The following is a 17,959-nucleotide window of genomic DNA, read 5'->3' on the forward strand; positions in this document are numbered from 1 at the left end:
TGTAGTCAGGGCCCAGATTTAGAGAAACTGACCAATATTTATCTCCGCATTTGTGTGTGTGTCCAACTCTCTAGGCCAATAAATCAACGAGACAAACGAACGAACTGTGCTCCACAGTGGGATGCCAGGTGCAAATTATTTGCGTGTCTGGTGGGTCTGGCTGGATAGGGACATGCTGACCTTGTCCCACAGGGATCCTGGGGAGTTACAGCCTTGTTCTCCCTCAGAGGACAACCGCCAGTAACCGAGTAGGTGTGAGGACTTGCTGACTGACCCCAGGTACTTCATTGTAACTGCCGCAGCTCCTAGGCTTAAGCTGACTTTGGTCTGACCTCTAGGTAGAAACATTAAACTCAGTTCAGTTCACAGAGCCTGCTGGGCACAAGATCTTCATGTCCCAGAAGGGCCTTGCCTTAAGCCAGGTACAGCACTTTCTCCAGCTGATAGGAAAGTAAGGCAAAAAAATATGTGATGGCCGTATCAGAGAGACAACCTTTCTTTTTCTACTCCAAGCTTCCCACTAGCTTCAACTCCTTGTCCCCTCTGTCTTCCCCATCCCCCTGCATTTTGTCTAGTGCTATGTAGGGATGGGTATGGAAAATGAGGGAAGCTTGTCAGGTTGGTGGAGGCTTTGAGGAGCTGACCAGAGTGGACAGCCACCAATCAGCTCTGGCAGGTTGTCACCGACAGGGGAATCAGGCCTGTTGTTACTGTAGTTTTTAAACATTTTTCAAGAGAAGCCAGAAATTCAAATTTCTCTGAAATACCCAAAATTTCAACATAGTGAACTAATTCAAATGTAAAATTATGCAGGCCAATGTCATGGGCCAAACAAAACACACAAGTTTACAACCCCTGATACATATTGCATAATGCTTTTGTTCCCGTCTTCTCACATGATCTTCAGAGTAGGAGCAGATACTGTTATAAACTCCAAAGCTGGAACTTGGATATATAAAAGTGCACTTTTTTCCACTCATTACAAATACATTCTTTTAGAAAGAACCTTTTTTTAATCCTAAGGATAATGCTTATTTCCAAACATAGTGAGTTACACAAACATACAAACAAAGGAAAAATGACCACTAGTCCCAACATGCAAACCTAAGTGCTAATTTTTTACCTTCCAGAAAAAACTTCCCTATTTATTCAACAAATGTGAAGCAGGATGTGTTAGGTGCTGGGGACGTTACAGTGAACAAGACACAGTTCCTGTCCTCTGTAGGGCTTACAGTCTAGTTCTTGTTCTTTGTTCCATTTTAGTGGAAACCTGGGTGTCAGAAGCTTCTTTAAGAAGCCAGAGATTAAATAAGCTGATAGAGGATTTCTGGTGAGCCCAAGTATATACCCAGTCCCACTTGGGCTCTCTTCCTGGAAACAGAAGAGATAACTGGATCCCCTGTGAAGGATTCAATATGCAGAAAGAAATAGGGCTTTAGAGTACTGCCGAACTATCAGTTCAGCTGGCTGAGGACTTGGTGTTGGCCCTAGGTCCTAAGGAAAGGGGTCGGCAGGGGGCAAGTGGTATGTGGCATCCAGGAAGATGATGAGGGTCCCGACACTGGTGAAGATGATGAAGGTCCACAGGAAGAGGCGGTCCACTACCATGGCCACAAATTGCCAGTCTTCCTTCAACTGGGGGTTGGTAGAGGAAACTGTTTCTGAGCTCCAGACCTCAGGGAAGACTACCCCCAAACCCAGGTACCCTGCCCTGGTCCTCCTAACACTGCTGTGAGCTCTGAGACCAAGAAGGCTGAGAAAACAGGGTGAAACTACAGGTGATTGGTGAGAGTAAAGAACCAGTTGGAAGGCAGGGGCAGGACCAAATGAGGCACACTTTCAATTAAAACAAAACAAAAACAGAAACACAAAAAAAAGGGGGGGCTAGGGGCGGAGCCTGAGTTTGCGGGTGGAGCCAAGGCTACCAAGGCTCTGCCCTGCTCCACCCTCACCGGACTTACCGCGTCCAGGTCCTCCTGTTCCTGCAGCTGTCCAGCGATATAACTGATCGAGGAGACGACCTCCCGCAGCTCGGGGGGCAGGCCCACAACCCGGTTTGGACCATCGATAAATCGCCGTAGATCCAGGGCAGACAGTTCGGGCTGAAACCTGGAAGGGGCGGGATCGTTTGGTCACGCCCGGGGTGCAAAGACACAGCCTGTGCTTGGGCTGTAGACCCCGCCCCAACATCCTGCCTCTCTTCACAACTTCTAAGGTTCTCCTCGCCAGCAGCGGTGACCTCCCTAGCACTCGCTCTATGGTTTAGTTACCACCTTTCAGCAAAGTGGGCACCAGAAGGGATACTACAACTCCCCTGATGCTCAACCACAGCATCTTTTGGGAGCATGGGCCGCCTGTGTCCGCATAGTCTTCTGGGAATTGTAGTTTTCCCATTCCTGAGTAGGTACTACCTCTTGGGTTTGGGGAAGAGAAAATCACTTGGTGGCTTCCGGATGAAATATTCATCTGTTCCCCGACCCCAGCCACTTCCCGGAGAATCCCTGAGGGCTACAGGAGGTGGCTCTGGCATCTGGTCTCTCTCGGGTTTGGGCCTCTTCAGACCAAGGTACAGAGGGAGTTTGTTGATGAAGATCTGCAGAGTAGAAAAAGAGTCGTGTTGGAGGGTGCTCTCATGTTTTTAGACCAGAAGGGAAGTAAGTAGCCAGCCACCCCCACACCACATGCCCATTGCTGAGCATGCGTGCATATGTCCCACTGAGCTACACAGACAAGGAAATGCAACCACACCTCCTTCAGAGCTCTTAGGTGGGTTGGGAGGCATCCTGACTGGAAAGGAAAGTTCTGAGGGCTTCTGTTCTGATAGTACCTAACCCTGAGAATGTTTCCCTGGGATCTGGACGGGCAGTATTAATTAAAAGAGTGTGGGATCTTTGAAATGGTAATGATGGGTAAATTTAATTGTGCATCGTGTCAACACCCAACAGGACTTGGTACTTCAACACTCCACAAAAAGTTGCAGTCCTCCCTCAGGTCTGTGAAAGTAAGGTTGACGTGGTAGGAGGGAGGAGTCATACCTGGACAAAAAGCCAAATACTAAGATTAAGAGTCAATAGAAGCTAGAGGAGATTTTTCTTACCTGACGGACCCAAAGGGGCATTTGGTGGGTGTGAGGTGAGCGATGGTGCAGGTTGAGAACGACGACGCTAAGGATGACTGAGAAGGTGACGAGGACCATGGTAAACATGAGATACTTGATAATGATGGGGACAGAGAGAGAGGTTTCAGGCACTTTGTCTGCCAGCAGCAGCAGGAACACAGTAAGAGTCAGCAGGGCGAAGATTGAGAGCCCCATTTTCTCTCCTTGGGAGGCAGAGGGGAAGGGAGAAGGATTAGGTTTTGTCAGATGACAATCCTCAGGGCATAAGTGGTGACCATGTATCCAGCCCACTCAAGGACAGGCTTCTGGAAGGGCCATGTACGTGCAAAGGACTCCTGCATTTATACCTCCAACCTGGACTTATTCTCTTAAACTCTAGACTTACATTCATTCACCTGCCAACTTAATCTCTCCACTTGGATGTTCCATAGACATCTCAAACTTAACATGTCTAAAACGTAATTTCTTCATCACCAAGTCCTCCACAGTCTCCCCCATTTCATAAATAACAGCTTCATCTTTCCTGTGGACATCGGCCAAACCCTTTGAGTCATTCTTAGCTCTCTCTTTCTCTCTCATCCAATATTCAATTCATAGCAAACTCTACTGGCTGTACCTTCAAAATATATCCCACAACTGATGACTTATCACATCTATCCCTACCGCCCTGGTATAAACCACCATTACCTCAGGTCTGAGTTATTATAAAGGCCTCCTCTTTGCCGTTACCCACCTCTGTTCTCAATAGAGCAACGAGATTGATCCTGTTAAAATACAAATCTGATCCTATTACTAAAAGTGAAACAAAATATGTAAGGATATGTATGCCGGGTGGTAGATTATTCCTGTGGCATATGACAGGCACTGCAAACTTCATGGAAGATGTTGAAATAGGTAACTTTTATGGTCTCCTCTACTTTAGTCCTATAATATTGGGTTCCAAGATTTGCCTTCTCTAGGAGGAAGTAAAAGTTACATTTGGAAGTAGGTCCCTTCTAGAGCTGCGTGACTCTCCTTCCCTGGGTAGAAAGAGGACTTGATTTCAAAGAGAAGGAAAGCATGTTTTGAATACCAGAGTTAAGGATATCAGTCTATGAATCAGACTGGCACTAACCAGGGTTGGAAGAGCAATGCTGCCTCTAACTGTGTAATGTCAGGCAAATAACAAACTCTTTCAGCCTCTTTATCCTGCTCTGTAAAATGGAAAGATAAATCAGTACTTAACTCACAGAGTTGTTGTAAAGGTTAGAATTGAGTTAATCTGTGTAACATGTTAATTGCATTACCTTACATCAAGTGCTCAAAAGTAACAAAGACAATACCACCACTTACACAGAATTTACTGGGTACCAGGCATAGTTCTATGAACTCAATTGATCCTCAAAGTAATCCTATTCTGTAGGATCAATAATTGTTCCCATTTCCAGATTAGGAAACTGAGCCATACAGAGATTAACGTATTTGCCCAAGGTCACCCTTACTACATTATGCTGCCTCCTAGAGAAATATTGGCCATTATTTCCAAGGGAGGTGGGAGGTTAAGAGACTACAAGGTGTCTAAAAAGTGGAGGAAGGAGGATGCCAGGAACAAGGACGGGGAAAATGAGTGTTGTCTAAACCCGGGAGTTTTTTGGTCAGAGGAGTGGAGGTTTCAAGGATGAGATACTAAGATTCTGAAAGAAAGAGTTCAGAAATTGCTGGGTGGAAAGAAGTGGGCATCAGAGGAAAGGCAGAGCCTGAGGCTGGAGGAAAAATCTGGATCCAGATGAAAAGGCTCTGGTTAAAGAGAAAATTTGAGTGAGATTGGTGAAGCATAACCCATGATGGCTTGACTTGGCAGGAAAACCTTGCCTGGATTAAGGGTGGAGAGAAAGAAGCTGAACTATTGGTAAAAAGGGCTGGGGCCTCCCCTCCCCCGCATTACCTGCATCCGGTGGCAGGTAGAAGACAAAGATAGCCAGGAGAGTGATGAGGATGCATGGGGCAATGACGTTGACCAGGTAGAAGAGAGGCTTCCGGCGAATGATGAGGTAGAAGGTGACTTCTTCACGCTGTCCTTCTCCCCCTCTCCTAGGTTGGATTAGTCGAGAAGGCTTGTGGATAATTTCCCATTGGCCGTTCTCTTGGGGGAAGGGGAGAAGAACAGAAGAAGGGTACATAGATGTGGGACCTGGTCCTTGTTGGTGCCACGTTCTAGAGCAGAGGAGGCTGACGTGTCAAGGGGCTAGCTGTGGGCACTAGGCTGGACAGCCCATTTCTAATAAACTTAAATAAGTCTCACTTGCCATATTTGCCAAATGTAGATAGTCATACCTATCTTGCTGACACCACAGGGCTGTATTGGGCATCGCTGATGGAGTACATTTATCAGCTTGTTAGAAACTGGAAGTCATAAAACCCATGGAGGTGGGAGCCATGCCCACTCACCAATGAAGGTCCCTTCATGAATGTGCACTTCCTGCCGCTCCTGCCCATCTGGACCCAAGCCAGTGTGCAGGCTGACCTCTGAGCTGTCATAGCTATAGGAACTGAACACCATGGTGCAGTTCTGCCAGTCAAAGGGAAAGTAGGTGACCTGGATGGAAAGAGGAGTCACCAGAGCTGGCAGAGAACTTGTTGGGGCTAGGGGAGTTAGGAAAGTCACAGGGCAGTTAGGGGTCAGAGAATATGGGGCTACCAAGAGGCCACAGGGAAGTGAGGGTCACAAAGGAATTGGAAGGTTTTTAGGGGAGGCCAGGGGCAATGGAAGGGAGTTAGTGAGAAAGACTGGAAGTCAATGAAAGTGAACAGAGAAGATGGAAACAATGGAAAATCAGGAGGGGAAGAGAGACGTGAGGGTCACAGGAGGTATTGGAGGAGGGATGGGAGTCAGGACGTCTGAGGAGAGGGAGGGTTTCTAACAGCGCCTTGAGTTGCCAGGTGGAGCCCAGAGACCTGGATGCTGCAGCTGCTGCGATAGATGCCCGGGGGCTGCCAGCGCACAGATCCGTCGGAGGCTACTACAACGTTAATGTCCAGAGCCACGCCAAAATTTCCATCGTTGCTGCAGGGAAAGAATCTTCTCACCTGGGATCAGGCCCCGCCCTCCGGATGCCCCGCCCTTCCAGAGGCCTCGCCCACCCCCAGTCTAGGAAAAACCTTACTTGTTCAGTAGCACCACATCTGGTAGCCACACGGATTGATCCGTGATGCGGAGAAAAGCGATGTTCTCGTACTCTGCGGGGTCCCAGCTCAGTCTGTAGTCAGTCCACTCCTAGGGAAGCAGAGGCTAAAGGCGGCTGTTAAGGGCCGGAGGCTGGGAGGAAACTTGTAATCTCCGAAGGAAGCGGGCGGTAAGTGCAAGGGTGGGGAGCAGCGCAGGGATGGACTGTGATTCCGGAGGCCGGGGGTTCTGATTCCGGCTCCACCTGCACTCGCTCAGCCTCCATCAGCTAATTTCCTCCTCCCTAGCAAAATGCGCCAAATTTTAGTCTATAACAACGAGGACGCTCCACTAGCTATTCTCTAAAACAGTGGTTTTCAAACTGCAGTTCGGGAATCTTTAGTGGCTCAAGAAATCAAATTAGGGGACCCAAACCAGTGTTTAAAAAAAAAATTTAATGAAAAAATGCATTAAGTGCAACTCACATAGTAAAGATAGGTAATGTTTCCTGAAGCTTCTGTTTCAGTTATAACCTTTTTTTTTTTTTTTTTTTTTTTGAGTTCATGATGCAAAAATATTTTTGACTGGGCACGACATTCGAGGAAATTGTAAAGGCAGCGGGACGCTCTTTCCCACCCTTTGAAATCTCCGTACCAGGTCTAAGTACACCTTTGTGCTCATCTCCTCATCTTTCTCGTTCTAGAAGGGAAAAATTTAAAAAGTAGAGGTTATGTAAGTGGAGAGAAATAAGGGGGTTCGGCGGGTCAAGCTCTCCCTGGAAACTCCTACCATTTTCTGAGCCTCACCCTCTTTCGTCCAAGCCCCGCCTCTACCTCCGAAACTTCCTGCGGTCTACGGTGTCCGCCAATTCCGCTACAAGTCCCGCCCCAGGCAGGCTCCACCCACAGCTCATAATTCACCCAACCCTGAATCTCCGCCCATAGTTGTTGATTGACGCTGTCCGGCACCAAGTTCCGCCCCAGCCTGTGACCCCGCCCCAAGGCCCGCCTTCCAGTCAGTCCATCAGTCCCAGTTCCACTTCAAGATCTGTCCACAGGCAAGTTCATCTCCGTACCCGGCTCTACTCCTGGCCTGTCCAGCAGCCACGCCGATTTCTACCCAATGTCTGCTAACAGCGGGTTCATCTCTTAGCCTCGACCTGCCCTGCCGTCCCTCTGTACTGCCCCATTCAAAGCCACGCCCCGCAACCCGCCGGTGAGCCGGATCTCAACCGCACACGTGCGCCCTCACCAGGCTGATGAGTTGCGCCAGTCGGAGACCAATGCTGACCCTGACGCAGTCTCCCACCTCCCGCGCCGGCCGCACCGAGCTATCGTAGCCCGCGAAAAGTTTCTCGCGGAGCCGGCCTTCGGCCTCCGAGCCACGGGCACCTGGAGGAGAGCACTGAGTGAAGCCACGGTGCCCGGCCACAAGCTCTGGCCCTGTCACTGCCCCTTTGAGGCCCAGGCTTACCTGGGGCGAGCAGCGCCCCCAGTGCCCCCAGCAACAGCAGCAGCAGCGCCCCTGGGGTCATGGCTCGGCCGCATTCAGTGAGTTCGCTTAGTGAACCGCCGGGACAGCGAGTGCAAGGGAAGTGACGAGACGCCCAAGAATGTGCACCTGTTGTTGGGGGGCAGCCGCCAGCCCACCCGCCCCGCCCCTGGGGCTTGGTCCCGCCCCGAACAACTGCCAATGCCCGCCACCCACAGATGACAGACAAGGCATCAGTTGTATAAACTCTGTTTAATTGAGAATGCATGGAGTGGAAACCGGGTCCCCTGGGAGCCAAGCCAGGGGATGGGTGGAGCCTGGGTGGGATCTCTGTGGCTGAGGGAAGTATCAACCTCTTTTGCAACGAGCTAGAAGTAGAAAGAGCCCGAGGAAAAGTGACCTGCCTCCGGAACTGTAGCCCCTCCCTTTAGGGCCTCCACAGTCTACCCTGCCCGAGTCTGAGGCTACTCAGTCTACCTCCTGGTTCACTAGCGGTTTCCTGATCTTTTTCCAAGCCTGCCTCTAGCTCTCCACGTTTTTCAGAAAAATCCAGTCAGGCCCTTTTTGGGTACCTAAAACACAGCTGAGGTTATAAACTGTAAAGTAAAGCAAGTTCTATTCAGTTCGAAGTTCTGGGAGTAAATGAGGTCTGGAACGGACGAGGCCCCCACCCTCCTTGGCCTGACCTAGGGGAGAGAGGTGGGACTTATTGCTGAATTGGGGTCTCCTCACTGGGGGAGTCAAGGCTATGTCATATTTGTCCTTTTTATTCTAGACCCATTACCCTAAAGACCTCAGCTTTAAAGGGGATCTGGAAGAAATTCCTGCTGAGGTAGCTAAGTGTTCGTGTCCCCTCAACCCAGGTACAGGTCCAACTACATCATGGTTGTCCCGGCGGTCCCTTTCCCATCCTAGCTTCCCCACTATGAGCCAAGGACTCTTTCTAAAACTCCTCTGTCCTCCTTCAGACTTTATTTTCCTGGACCCCAGGCGAGTTGCAGGAGCTAGAAACTGCATGTAAAAATAAGGTTAGCATTCTAAAGGAAGAATAAGATTTTTAGAAAATTATCTAGGAAAAACAAGTAGTAGTTCTTAATTCATCCAGAACTTAGTTCTTTATGAATCATAGCTGGGTCCTTTCCAGAGCACATCCTTAATAGGTATCACTAGAGAAGATGGAAGAATAGGTCTAGAGCTTACTCTAGAGCAATAATATGGCTACATAGGTCCCAGTTCCATCCTGGAGGGAAGAGAGGAGAGTCATGGTCTATATCCTAGAGTTGAGATTCAGAAGGAAGTATGGCTCCATATGTGTTAAGAACACCATGCTCTAGAAATTGGGTGTCTCTGGGATAAAAAAAGTTAAACCTGTGGTGATCTGAGACTGGCCCCAATTCAGTCCAAAGCCAAGAGCTGGACAGGGCTCAAATCCAGCCTCTCTCTACTTGGAAACCAGGGGTCTATCTGGGTCAGGGAAGCCTGATGGGTCCAGAACAGAACCTGGCAGCAAGCCCACATTCCAGCAGGAGCCTTAGTACATAAATGGCCCTGGCTGGGGTGCATGGTGTTCCAGAACCTATCCAGAACAAGGCAGAAGGTAGAGTAGGGAAAGAAAACTAATCCTGAGCTCCAGGAGACGTATAAATCTATGGCTCAGTGGCAATGAAAAGGGCTCCAGGAACTGGCTGAGCCTGGGGTGGGGAGTATTTGTGTCCTGGTTCTGTCAGTTTGGAAACCCCCAGTGCCATCTCGCGAAAAGGCTTTGGGGGTGTGTAAGTGTGGAAGAAAAGAAGTGATCAGCCAGGACCATTTTCAAACATCCACCTCTCTGGCCCACTCCTGGGCCCAAGAATCTAAGGATTTCAGCAGCCCCTAGGCTCCCTCAAGGTAGAGCACCGGGCGGGACCTGGCTGCTCAGGGCATGAGTATGGCAGCTGGGGAGAGAGCAGGGCCAGGAGCAGGGCTGGGAGACAGGCTGTGGCGGTGGTCGGATCAGTGCAAGTGCAGGCGCCTCCAGTCCAAGGTCTACATTTCAGGGGGCAGGGGGACTTGAAGGGGAGGTCTCAGGGACACTGTGGAGAGAAGGCTCCCGGTACATGGCCACTGTGAAGGGGAGAGAGAGGAGCAGGAAGGAGAGTTAGGCATGGAGCGACCCAGACAGAATCAGGGCCCTGAAAGGGTTCCCCTTCCCTACACTCATCCTCTGGGAACCCCAACCCATAGGAGGAGAACTCCCAGGAGCCAAAGGCTTCCTGGCTTGACCTGTCATAACAGGTGTCCTCGTCACACTTGTTGCCCCTAAGCTGTATGTCACTTAAATGTCCATGTCAAGGTCAATACTCTCCCACGCGGCCCCTGTTTTCTTCAGTCCATACTCACCCTCTAGGAGCTTGGGCACAAAGTGAGCAGCTGCCTTGGTCTTCTTGACTCGATTTCCCTTCATGACGCGGCCCTCCTTGTCCAAGCCTAGGTACCAGGCCCGGCCAGAACGGCGCTGACGGTAGAGAGCAGAGGCGTACAGGACATAGTAATTCTCAAAGACACACTCCTTAAAGCGACACTCAGCTGTGAAATGTTGCTGAGGAGACAAAGACCCAGGAAGGCACACACAAAGAGACAAATAGACACATCACTGGACAGAAGGGAGCCCTGAGAAGAACAAGCCAGGACATAATCCATACATTTTTAGGCTAGGAGGCCAACTTCTAAGTCTATGTGGGAAATGGGGAAAAGGGAGGACAAGGAAGAGTCTGGTAGACTGCCGAGGGTTACGAACTAGACTTTGGGGGGCTTGGATTAAGAGGATACCTTCTCGCCCTGCCTGGTGTGGCTCAGTGGATTGGGCATCATACTGCAAACCAAAAGGCTGATGGTTTGATTCCGGGTCAGGGCACATGACTGGCTTGCAGGCCAGGTCCCCAGTTGGGGGCATGCGAGAGGCAACCGAAAGATGTTTCTATCCCTCTCTTTCTCCCTCCCTTCCCCTCTCTCTAAAAATAAATAAATAAAATCTTTTTTTTTCTTTTTTTCTTTTTAAGGTGCTTTGTTTCCACGCTATTCCAAACCTCTCACTAGTCCCTGAACAACTCTGGGGAAGTAAGAATGAAATCTGAAGGAGGTAGGATGAAGAAAAGTGGCCCTAAAAGACAGAGTTGGATATTTAAAAAGCCTGGGGGCATCTGGAGGGCCCTGTGAGAGTAGGATTAGCAGGACCTTAGCGGAGGTGCTCTGGGGTGGGCAGTGATGACAGAACATCGGCAAGAGGTGGAGTGAGAGGGAGCCCTGAACTGTAAAATATCTGTAGTTGAAAAAGTTGCAGTTGGGCAATCTCCAAACCCCAAGCCACTCAGCCTCATTTTCTCACCGAGCTGTAGAGCAGCCCCTCCGCATTCATGGCCATGTAGTGACCCAGCTTGGCACTCTGGATGGTGACCACACGGAGCCCCACAGGGATCAGATTGAAGTGGGCTGGGGATAGAGAGACCGGGGCATCAGTTCCCCAGGCCCTGAACCCCTATCTGAGCTCCTCCCATCCCAGCTTCACGTCCTCCCTTGGGAGTCAAAGAGGCAGACCAGAAACCACAGAATCTAAAGCAGGAATAGGACTGTCCTAGTCTTCTAGCCCCACTATCCCCCATCCCACCCAGGGGCCGGCTTCCCCTCTCACTGAAAGAGCTGGTGTCCTCTGGGGTGCCCTGGATGCTCCCGTCGGGATTTGCCTGGAGGTAGAAACCCTGGCGGCAGAACAGTTTGGTGACGATGCCTTTGAGCTGAGGCTCTAGAGAGAAAGACATTAATCTTTGACAATGACATCCCTGTTCCCAGAAACATTGCTACACTTGGTGGGATCAGAGGAAAGAAAGGAGAGCGGGGGTGGGTGCGTGGGGGGAAGGAATAGGGTCCTATGGCCCGAACTTTCTCACCCTCCAAGAAAGCTCTTTCCCACCTCTCAATCCCTGAGGACTCTGAGGTGTAGGTCCCCTCTGCTTCCTCTAACCGCCAGCTTTCAGTTTAATGTATTGAAATTTATTTAAGTGGTTTAATTCCTACTCTACAGCTTAACCAGAAAGGGGGGAGGGGAGAGGAAGAGAAGAGACACATCCAAAAGCAGAGGGACACAGACAGGGCTGCTGAAGGGGCGATGTATTTGTGAATGTGGGGGGCAGCAAGGTGATCACAGGGTAGGGGCGCCCCCTCCAGAATGGGGGTGGGACTGGGCCTGACGCTGACTCAGCACCTGCTGCTGCAGCTGTCGCTCGCTTGGCGCGGGCCTCGCCTTGGCCCAGCGCCGGCCAGTCTGACACTGACCCATCTGTCTGTATCTGTCAGTCCGCTGGCTCGGGGGCCCAGGCCTTTCTGAGGCTCAGCCTTTCCCCTTCAGCCAGGTAACCCGCTTAGCGTGGGGGACGTTCGCTACCAAACCGAGGAAATGGGAGGGGCGGGGGACGAGGCGAGGCAGGCTGTGTCACGTGGGGGCCTGGTCCCACTACTCAAAGGGTGGGCTGCGGACCGTACCACTGTGGCGGACCGGCGGCGGCGGGGGGAGGAGAGCTCGAGGGGGCTGACCCTAGGGCAGCTGGGAGCAGGTAGGAGCGGGGCCAGAGGGACGCCCTGCCTGTGGTACCTGGACGGGGACCACACGCTAACCCTCAAAACTCTCCTTGCTGGTTGTTTGCTCTCAGCGGACTTCCGTGTACCCCCTTGTAGGTGGTACGACCCTCCCATCTCGTCGCTGGTTTCTCACTAGCCTTGTACTATGAGTTCCTCCGCAGAGGGTCCCCTGAGCTCGTGGGACCCGATTTCGGAGTCGCGTGGGAGGGGTAGTGGGGGGTACTCAGGTCCTCTCTTGAAGCTCAGGTCGCGCAAGGAGGGCGCACAAGAGGGGCGAGCTGGCGAGGTAGCGGCAAGGACACCCAGGGGAGAGCTGGGGAGATTGGCCCCGAGCCAGGCAAGCTCGACCAGGAGGAACCGAGCCAAGGCGTAGAGGAGCGGGAGAACCGGGGCGGGGGCGGGGCTGCCGGAACCGCAGAAACCCTCGGGGTGACCCAGGCGTCCGGAACCCCCAGGCCCCTGGGCTCTGGATGGAAAGAAGCGAGAGAGACAGCGCACAGGCGAAGGGCGGTGGGGATGGGGATTCTGGGGTGGGGATGGGAGCAAGCAGGACCTGCGAGGCTTGGGGAGCCAGACTTAACCCCTCAAGCCTTCCCTTTGCCCTCGAAAGCAAGGAGACTCGGGGTTACGGGCAAAGAAGGGAAACTGAGGCACAGATGGCAGAGACTTTGTTGTCTTGGCCCACCCCTTTTCACTTTCCGGGGCCTCCCTCAGTCTGGCCCCATTCTTCAGAGCCCCTCATCTCCGCCTCCCAGGCAGGGAGACCCCAGTTCCGGTGACCCCGCCTCAGCCACTTACCCGGGCCGCGGTCTGGCCGTCCGGGACGCCCCCCGCACAGTCGCACCTTGGACAGCAGGATGAGGAGCTGTTTCTGGCAAAGGGACTTGGTGCCGCGGGGACACACGCGCCGCTGCGCCGACACCGGCCGGCTGCCCCCGGGCTCGCGGACCTCCCGTTTCTGCCGGATCAGGCTACTAGCCAGCGCCGCCATGGCGCCACGGGAGGAGACACCCCCAAACCAGCCGGCGCTGGGAACGTGCTGGACTCCCCCAGAGAAGCCCGCTCACCACCACGGCATGCTCTGGACGCTCTTCCCCGACTCACCGCCCCACCCACGGGACCTTGGGATAAGCCTCAGCCCCCACTCCGACCGTCAGCTCCCACCCTTGAGCCCCCGTACTAGGTCCACTCAGCCCAGCAACCTCAGTCCCTCTCAGTTAACCCCACCCTCAACTTTTGACCCTTACTGAAAACTACCTCCTCCCCTGCTCTTCAATATCCCTGCCCCCACTTCCCGTATCCCAAAGTCAAAACCCTCAAAATTTACAATATGTGGTTCCAATATTCCCAGGCATCTTTTCACCCTATTTTGGGGGCCTCCATACTCCTGCCAAATCCACTCTTGTAACGTAAATTGTGGGTCCTTAGCTTTGAGGATATTAGCCCACCCCACCCCTGATGGGGCACTGCCAATGTCAGGGAAGAACCCCACCTTGGTGTCTTTGCCACCCTCTAAGTGAAGACGATCCCTCACTTTTTTCACTGAAATCCCCCAAAACTATGTCTCAGAATATCCAGTCTGTCCCTGTTCAGAGAGAACGGGTTCCCAGACTCTGTCTCTGGACAATATCTTTTTTCCACCAAGTCACCCTTATTTCTGGTGGCACAGAGTTCCAGTTGCTGAGCCCCTTTCCTCACCTTGTTATCCTCCACTCTTTGAAGTCACCTCCAAATCCACCTTTCCTGGTGGATACACCAGGTGGTTGTCTGGAGGGCCCTCTGTCACCTCGAAATTAGGAGCATCCGGGGTTTTTTTTTCTTCTGGCAGCCCCTTAATTTCCTTGGGGACAGCTGGTGCTATTTAGATCCTCCGTCCTCCCCTCCAACCAGCCCCCCAAAAGAGGAGTGCACCCATGTTGTCAGCAGTTCCCAAATGTGAACAGGCCCCCTAGAAGTCAGTGCATCAGAGCTTTCTGCGACAGGGCTTCCTCCTCCTCGCTGAGATTACCTATAGCAACCCCCCTTCCCCGACGCCCCTCAACCTGTCCTCTCTTGTTGATCCCGCGACGGGTGCTGGCCCCGGCTCCAGGCTCCTCCCTCCCTGTCCCCCGCAAGCGGAGCTTCCCCCTCCTCGCCTGGCTAGGAGCCCGGGCCCCCAAAAGAGTGAGGGTGTCTCCGCAGAGCGTCCTGGTCCGGTAAAGTCAGAGCACTGGGCCTGGCGGCTGGACCAAGTGCAGCGGCGATAGCGGTGGCGGCGGCGAAAGCAGCAGCAGCGCCAGTGGGAAGCTGAGGCGGCGGTGGCAACCGCAGCTCCCCCTTCTCCGAGCCGATCGGGGGGCGGGGCAGGGGGCGGAGACGCCGGGAAACAGGGATGAAACTGGGCGGCCAGAGCCCGGGGGTTCCTTCGAGGCAGGGAGTGGGGACAGTCTTAGGAGCAGGCGGAGCCGAGGCAAGGCCGCGTGTCTCGGGTTTGGAGGAGGGACAAGGAGGTGTCTCCATTGACTGGGTGGAGAGGTTGAGTTTCAGATGAATGGGACGGCGGACACTACCAAAGCAGAGAATGAGACCCTACTGCCCTGGATAGGGGGACAGAACTGAGTGAGAAAAGTAGGGGTAATAACCGAAGAGATTGGAGATGGTGGTTGAAATCTAGCCTGGGGCCAAATGCGACCTCCTTAATAAGTCTGCTTTTGTGTGAGTCAAATGGGTCTGTCTCTCGTCTCCACACCTCTTTCTGCGTTTTGTCAGCAAATATATTCCCCTCATCCCTATTGACTCCTGAGAGAAAGGATCACAAGAATTGGGGAAAGATGGTTGCCAGAAACTGTAACAGGGCGCGCGGGATGCTGGACACAGAGGAGCCAGGATGGGACCACCTGTACCAGGGATGGGGCTGGAGATGAGTGGAATGATGGGGAGGGACCTGCGAAGACGTCTTCTAGAGCAGGATGTTTCGGCTCCAGGGAAACCAGTTTTGGTCTCCCGAGTGAGGGGCGAGTAGTGCCCTCCACATCCCGCTAGCTAACAGAAGCGCTTTCCATGCGGGTAGGAGTAGTCTTTAATGGGCCCCGCCTCCCACGCCAGCTAAGCCGCCCCCCTTGCGCGCAGCCTTGGCCTCCTCCACCGTGGCAGACAGGGCCCGGGCGGGATCCCCACGAAGCCGGGCCAATGCTGCGAGGAGCGCAGCAGCATTGTCCCCAGCCCAGAGCTTTCGGCCTATCAGAAAATAATGGGGCAGCGTCCCAGCCTCGAGCACACGGCCCAGCTCATCCAGCAGCCCCAGGCAGCAGGCACCTGCGTTCTCCGGCCGCGCCAAATAGAGCGCTGGCAGCCGCTCGCAAGCCCAGTAGAGCAACGTCCGCAGAAGGTAGGGCGCCGCGGCCCGGGTCCCGGCCACCAGCGGGCGCAGCAGTGCCTGGGCAGCCGCGTGCGCTTGCAGCAGCGGGGCGGGTATGAGCGCTTTGAGCGCCAGCTCCTGGCGGGCGAAGCACAGCTGCCAGCCGGAAGCGCCCGGCCGCTCTATGTCGCCGCCCGGCACCAGGTAGAAGGAGGACGATTCAGAGACCAGCGGCCCGGCCCACGAATGGCTCCGAGCCCCCTCGGGCCAGCCAGCTGCGGACACCACAGGGATCAGGTCGAAAAGCAGGAGGCGGCGTGGGGGCCCTGGCGTAGTCAGGAGGATGGTTGTGAACCCCGCGTGGCGAGCTGCGTGAACCAAGCGCGGGGCACCCGGGACCGGGATCAGGGACTTGGCGACCTCAGCCAGCGTAGCAAAGAACCACGCAGCCACCTTGGCAGGGCACAATGTAGGCCACGCCTCCGGAGCCGCCGACGACTGTGGGACTGAACTGTCCGCGGCTGCTTTGGTGACGTCATCATTTAGTGGTGCTGGAGAGCCAACATCGGTTACGTCTTGCCGAGGCGACTCAGGCCCAGAGCCGTTACTAGGTGATTTTTCCAAAGATACGTTTAGCTCAAGCTCAGTGACGTAACCGTGCGGTTGGCCCACGTTGATTTGCTGGTACTTGGGACTTTCTTCGCTTTCGGCTTGGTGGGTCAAATTACGTCCTCCTGGGATCGGGGGTCCTAGGCAATCCTGCCATGCCTTTCGGACTGAGGTTCCCTGCATCAGTTCTGGGAGGCAGAGCCAGGCGTAACCGGATTCCATGTCCAGTTGCAGCGTCTGCCCAGTGCCATCTAAAGAAAACACGGGCACCAGGAGTGTGAAGCCGGCGTCGTAGTGAGGTCCCCGAGCGTAGGGACCTAGGGGTGAAGTCCCCAGATCCACAGAGCCCTCGCGAATTCCACCACGAAGCAGCAAGAGCTCTGCTTGGGGAGGGAAGCGGGGATCCTGGCGGTGAACGAGACCTAAGGGAAGAGAAGGAATTGTGAGAGGGTGACACGATGCCGGGGCGGGGCTCAGAGGGGAGTTTCTGAAAGGCTGGAAGGGTTACTTACCGAGTAAAGAGAAAACAAAGTCTTTGGCCTGGAGAAGGTCTCGTCCCGTCTTGGGGCCGTCACTCCAGCTCTCCTGCACACCCAGCTCCTGGATAAGCTGGGTTAGTTCCTGCAGCTGCGCTCCGGAGCAGAAGTCGATGTCTGTGAGCGGGCGCGCTGGGGCCGGGGGCGGCGGGCCCCACCAGGGGGCACTCCCCCAGACCGCGGAAGCCATCGGGCTCTGTCGTTTTGAGCTAGGGAAAACAAGGACGAGCGGAAGCCTAAACCGGTCGTTCCTTTAATGCTGAGAAGTCGCCTTCGTTCTCTCTTCCAAAGGCCGAGTGCCCTAGACAAGTACGCCTGTGGGTCTGCCGGTCAAGGGCTGTAAGTTTAGTCTTGAAAACGAACAAATAAATACCTCTTCTGTCCTTGCCCTTGGCCTTTCCCGTATTCTGGTCCCCGCCCCCATGGACCGGTTCACCTGACTCAGCAGGTGAAAAGCAGCTGTTGGGCCCCTCCTACGGAATGCAATAGCCAGTCTCCTCCGCCGTCCCTTGTCTACCTCCCCTTACCACTTTTTCGGAAAAGGCTTACGGTCTGCGGCTTCCCTTTTAGGGGTAACTGCAAGCGCTGGATAGAGAATGGATAGAGCCATCCAACAGGTAACTTCTTCCGGCTGCCTGCAAGGCCACGCCCTTACGTTACAGCCACGCCCCTTTCTAGAGGCCAGCCTGGGTGCTTCCCAGCGAGCCCCACCTTTGCCAACACGTCTTTTTGCTCTGCTCAGATCTCGCCCTATCCTAGGAGTTGCAGTTTGCCTTCAGCAATACAGGAGAGTTGAGGCTACGCCCCCACATCCTTTCCTGTCCTCCTGAAGTGCCTGGCTGAAGTTGTGGTTTCTATGGAGATAAACCATTCTCTTTCTTTCCAAGCCCAGGTCAGCCCCACGCAAACATTCCTGGGAATGGAACAGAGGGGTAATGTTACCAGACAGCAGTTGGGTCCTGCTGTCCATCGCCCTCTAGGAAAAATTCCAGAGGCAAGGGTTTGGTGATAAAGGGAGTCTTTATTCAAAAGCTTCATAATTTTGGAATAACAGCTTTTCACATGAATTAGTCACTTAGGCCTATCAATTAAGGCTAAACTCTAACACCTGAGTT

General features: G+C 53.4%; 3 protein-coding genes across 5 annotated transcripts; all 3 read right to left on the reverse strand.

Moving 5' to 3' along the window:
* Nucleotides 1–990: 990 nt before the first annotated feature.
* Nucleotides 991–7,850, reverse strand: CHRNB1 (cholinergic receptor nicotinic beta 1 subunit). 2 transcript variants are annotated; one of them, XM_054575743.1, is made up of 11 exons: nt 7,734–7,850; nt 7,512–7,651; nt 6,915–6,959; nt 6,262–6,371; nt 6,053–6,161; nt 5,546–5,693; nt 5,043–5,240; nt 3,098–3,174; nt 2,412–2,593; nt 1,962–2,109; nt 991–1,635 (listed from the first exon to the last, which is right to left on the reverse strand). In XM_054575743.1, exons 1-11 carry the CDS (start codon nt 7,792–7,794, stop codon nt 1,495–1,497), a joined length of 1,359 nt encoding a protein of 452 aa, XP_054431718.1. In that variant the 5' UTR covers nt 7,795–7,850; the 3' UTR covers nt 991–1,494. The 2 variants fall into 2 exon arrangements, with proteins under 2 accessions (XP_054431718.1, XP_054431717.1); XM_054575742.1 differs by having other exon boundaries at nt 3,098–3,321.
* A 232-nt stretch (nt 7,851–8,082) lies between these two features.
* FGF11 (fibroblast growth factor 11) lies at nt 8,083–13,443 on the reverse strand. Of its 2 annotated transcripts, none has more exons than XM_054575608.1 (5): nt 13,161–13,443; nt 11,419–11,529; nt 11,116–11,219; nt 10,131–10,245; nt 8,083–9,854 (listed from the first exon to the last, which is right to left on the reverse strand). In XM_054575608.1, the coding sequence occupies exons 1-5, from the start codon at nt 13,351–13,353 to the stop codon at nt 9,784–9,786; spliced, it is 594 nt and encodes a 197-aa protein (XP_054431583.1). In that variant the 5' UTR covers nt 13,354–13,443; the 3' UTR covers nt 8,083–9,783. The 2 variants fall into 2 exon arrangements, with proteins under 2 accessions (XP_054431583.1, XP_054431582.1); XM_054575607.1 differs by having other exon boundaries at nt 10,131–10,329.
* A 1,967-nt stretch (nt 13,444–15,410) lies between these two features.
* Nucleotides 15,411–17,034, reverse strand: TMEM102 (transmembrane protein 102). The gene is made up of 2 exons (XM_054575609.1): nt 16,821–17,034; nt 15,411–16,730 (listed from the first exon to the last, which is right to left on the reverse strand). Exons 1-2 carry the CDS (start codon nt 17,032–17,034, stop codon nt 15,421–15,423), a joined length of 1,524 nt encoding a protein of 507 aa, XP_054431584.1. The 3' UTR covers nt 15,411–15,420.
* Nucleotides 17,035–17,959: the final 925 nt, after the last annotated feature.

This window comes from Pteronotus mesoamericanus, unplaced genomic scaffold (assembly GCF_021234165.1).
Source record: "Pteronotus mesoamericanus isolate MK-2021 breed Mesoamerican mustached bat unplaced genomic scaffold, CSHL_Meso_final contig_317, whole genome shotgun sequence".
NCBI classification, from domain to species: Eukaryota; Metazoa; Chordata; class Mammalia; order Chiroptera; family Mormoopidae; genus Pteronotus; species Pteronotus mesoamericanus.